This window comes from Hipposideros armiger, unplaced genomic scaffold (genome assembly GCF_001890085.2).
Source record: "Hipposideros armiger isolate ML-2016 unplaced genomic scaffold, ASM189008v1 scaffold_31, whole genome shotgun sequence".
Classification (NCBI taxonomy): Eukaryota; Metazoa; Chordata; class Mammalia; order Chiroptera; family Hipposideridae; genus Hipposideros; species Hipposideros armiger.
Genome location: NW_017731381.1, coordinates 4,589,705 through 4,593,104, shown reverse-complemented (window position 1 = coordinate 4,593,104; position 3,400 = coordinate 4,589,705). Strand labels below are relative to the sequence as shown.

Below are 3,400 nucleotides of genomic sequence, written 5' to 3'. Positions count from 1 at the left end.
GCCCGTGGGACGCATTAAAGGGAAGGAAGGAGGGAGCTATAGGTTTAGCCGCAGGGTTGGTTGGTCACACCGGCAGGCCTGGCCATAGCCAGGTCAGGACTGCGGGTCGATGGGAGAGGTGAGGAACTGCCTGCAGTTTATGCAACATTTAGCTTTTTATTTCCCTGGTCCTAGGTCAGAAGCAAAATTTCCAAATTTCCATTTCCTGGTACGACAGAGTCTGTAGTTCTTGGGTTGATTCCTGGATTTCTAATATTAAGCCCTATGAATGGGCCTCTTGTTCCTGTCCTTTGCTCTCCTTCACACACCAGGAACACCTCCCATGGGGTTCTCTCACCCCCACCCCCCACTGGGGAGAGGGAGTCCCAGCTCCCCACCCACCTCCCTGAAGCTTCCGGGAACAGAGGAGTCAATGGAACCAAACAAATGGAGCAGAAAGTAGTCTTTTATTGGAAAATCGCTGAGGGAGGCAGCTCTAGGCTTGAGCGTTCTCAGTGAGAGGAAGTCTGAGCAGTGAGGGAACGGGCAGTGCTACAGGGACCCAGGACGGCAGCCCCGAGGACTTCACAGGTGCAGCAAAGGCAGGCTCCACCTGGTAGGAGAGAGGAGAACCAGAGATGTGATTCAGCAGGTCGAAGCACTCAGAGGCAGCGGGAGGCGGGACCAAGTCCCCATGTCACCCCCTCAGCTTCCCCATCGCCTCCCCATATGCTCTCTCCTGCCAACCTAGGATCATTCCCCACTGCTCAGCCTTTTCTGTGCCCTCAGGAGTCACCTCTCCCTCCATTCAGTTCTTACCTCACAGGGGATTCATACAGGCCTTTCCGCAGGAGCCCACACAGCACTTCCTGGCGCCCGGGCACTCAGTGTCTCTCATACAGGCGTTAGGCGGATTCATCATGGCACACCTCATTATAACCATGGGGCAGGAGCCAGGCTTAATGCGACCTTGGTTTGAGCCTTGTCCTTTGCCTGGATATTGATATTGAACCTCATCTTGTGGGATTTTTTGTCCTTTGACTGGAACGCGACCTTTGCCAGCTTCTTGACCTTTATAAGAAGCTGTGGAAAGAAGATATGTACCCACATTAAGACCCAGTGTCCTTGCTTCCACTATCTTGTCTTTCCTCTAGGTTCAGCCACTGCTCATTGCAGTGTCCCTCAGACGACGGCCGGAGCTGGAGGAGGGTCACCAAGGCTAGCTGCGGTCTGTGCTCTTGGAAGGCTATCCCCTGAGCTTTGCGGAATGGTTGCCTTGGTGTCCACTTCTCCTCCTTCCCTCCATTCCAAGTCCTGGGATGCCAGACTGGAGTGACTCCCAGAGGTGAGAAGTACACATTGTCACCTCTGGGAAAACTTAGTGCAGAGGAGAAGAGCCCTGAGACACACGCTGGGACACCGGAGCTCCTCCTGGCTCTGGAGGTTGCTTTGACAACTGCTCACTCCTCTCCAGGGCTCTATGGCCTTCTCGGTCCCAATGGCGGTCTTCAAACTACATGATTTCTGAGGTCCTGTTGGTTCTTAACCTCCTCTTTGAGAACTGATTCCTCAGGTGCTTTTATGGGGCAGCCTGGGAAGGGAGAGACCTCACACCCAGGGCTCAGGTTCCTGGGGCTCCTCACTTCGTTGCACACTCTGCAGAGGTATCAATGCCTGGGGCCAAGGCCACGCAACGGCACTTCTTCCACCAACAGTCCTGCCATCTCAGTCCTGGGGTGGAAAGCATGTGGAGTCTGCTGGGCAACTTCCTACTTTTTCTGGGTACACAGAAGTGACCGCTGGCTGAAGTGGGGGTCCAAGCCCTCCCTGCCTGCTGCTCCAGCTGTGCTCCCTGGCAGGGCCCAGGTTGCCCTGACAGCCTGTCCTCCATCCAACCCGGCCCCAGTTAGGCCAGGTGTCCACTCACCTCCCACGACAGCTGCCTGTGCTGCCAGCGTCCCAAGGACGAGGAAAACCGCCAGGATCAAGAGACTGCTGGACCTCATGTTGTCAGGAGCATGTATGGTTACGAGCTGAGGCCAAGCCCTGCTTTATGCAGTCCCAGCTTGGCCTGGTGCCAGGGCTGGGCCTGACTTTACATGGGGTAAGACCTACATTTTGTAGTTCTACCAGGAACTAGCCATCATCCTGGGAGGGACCTTGGGGATTTCCCCAAGATTATTCACAGAGAAATGTGTTACATCACCTCTGACGGTGCCAAGAGCTGTGCTTTCTCACGGAGGTGCAGAGATGCTGGCCCTTAGGTACCATCACAAACATCGCAAATTTTTAAAAACATTTTGTTGGGGAACAGCCACGGTCATTGGTTGCATATTGCTTTCAGGCTACAATGGCACAGTTGACTCTTTGAAGGAGAGCGCAGGTCACAGTGGCCCATGCGGGGTTCGAACCGGCAACCTTGGTGTTATCAGCACCACACTCTAACCAACTGAGCTAACCAGTCACACTCCCCCACCTCCCCGCAAACAAATTCTTTATATGTAGAAAGAATATGAAGTCCAGAGAAAAGACAGAAATCACCCAAGGTCATTCAGCAAGTCAGTGGCAGGCCCTCTGTTCTGATTTCAAAACCTACGTTTCACCATTACTCCCTGTCCCAACAAGCCCCACCCAAACAGCTTACCCCTCCCAGCATCAAGCTGGGCTTTACTTTCATTCTCCCCTTGCCCTGGGGAAAAATTCTCAAGTCTGCCTGGAAAGTTCAGTGGCTCACCACTGCACGTTGCCATTTCACAGGTAGTTCTCTGAGCTGCACCAAGAAAGTAAGAGGGAAGGTAGAAGTCTAGATCGGGAAGCAAGTAAGCCCTTGAAATCACAGTAAGAAGAGAGAAGACACCCGGCAAAGTAAAAGGCAAAAGACAGAAATCATCTACAGGGTGGACATCTATGGTACACGGGTCCAGCATGGCTTCCTCCTTCTTAGAACGAGACCCTGTTTCATCTGCACTCTTGTTTCTTTGTACCATCAACTTAAGAGTCTAATGGGGACTGCTAATCACGGAATAGGGGTGTGTGTGGGGGATGGGTGGAGGGCTCAGGTCAGGCCTACCGAAGTCCTTTATTTGAATGGACACTAAAGGGAAGAGGGAAATCCCTCCTTTCGCTAAAGATGCTACCTATGAGCCTGGGAACTCCAGAAGCTGTGGTTGCAGTCTGGGATGAGTTCCACTGCGTGAGAAAAATGAGCCTCATTAACAAACGAAGGGAAGCAGAGAAGAAATGGTGAAAGGATTCAGGAGGCACCAGCCTGCCCTCCCTCCATCCCTCTTTCCCTTGAGAGCAGCTCTTCCCACGCCCTTCCCACAGTTGGACTATGACCCAATAAATGAGCTTTGCCTAAGCTAGCCCGATTTGGTATTTTGTGATTGCTACCAGTGAGTTGAGAGTAATATAATAGAAA

The 3,400-nt window shown here is 52.7% G+C and overlaps 1 protein-coding gene across 1 annotated transcript; it reads right to left on the bottom strand.

Annotated features, from left to right (window-relative positions):
• Positions 1-427: 427 nt before the first annotated feature.
• On the bottom strand, positions 428-1,990 carry PI3 (peptidase inhibitor 3). The gene is made up of 3 exons (XM_019636921.1): positions 1,907-1,990; positions 799-1,062; positions 428-592 (listed from the first exon to the last, which is right to left on the bottom strand). The coding sequence occupies exons 1-2, from the start codon at positions 1,983-1,985 to the stop codon at positions 800-802; spliced, it is 342 nt and encodes a 113-aa protein (XP_019492466.1). The 5' UTR covers positions 1,986-1,990; the 3' UTR covers positions 428-592; position 799.
• Between the last annotated feature and the right edge of the window lie 1,410 nt (positions 1,991-3,400).

What these genes read in the sequence shown, in the direction of transcription:
- PI3 (XM_019636921.1), bottom strand. Translation starts at nt 1,985, where the DNA reads ATGAGGTCCAGCAGTCTCTTGATCCTGGCGGTTTTCCTCGTCCTTGGG. An exon ending in ACAGGCAGCTGTCGTGGGAG is followed by an intron (nt 1,063 to 1,906) that starts GTGAGTGGACAC and finishes TTCTTTCCACAG; the next exon opens with CTTCTTATAAAGGTCAAGAA.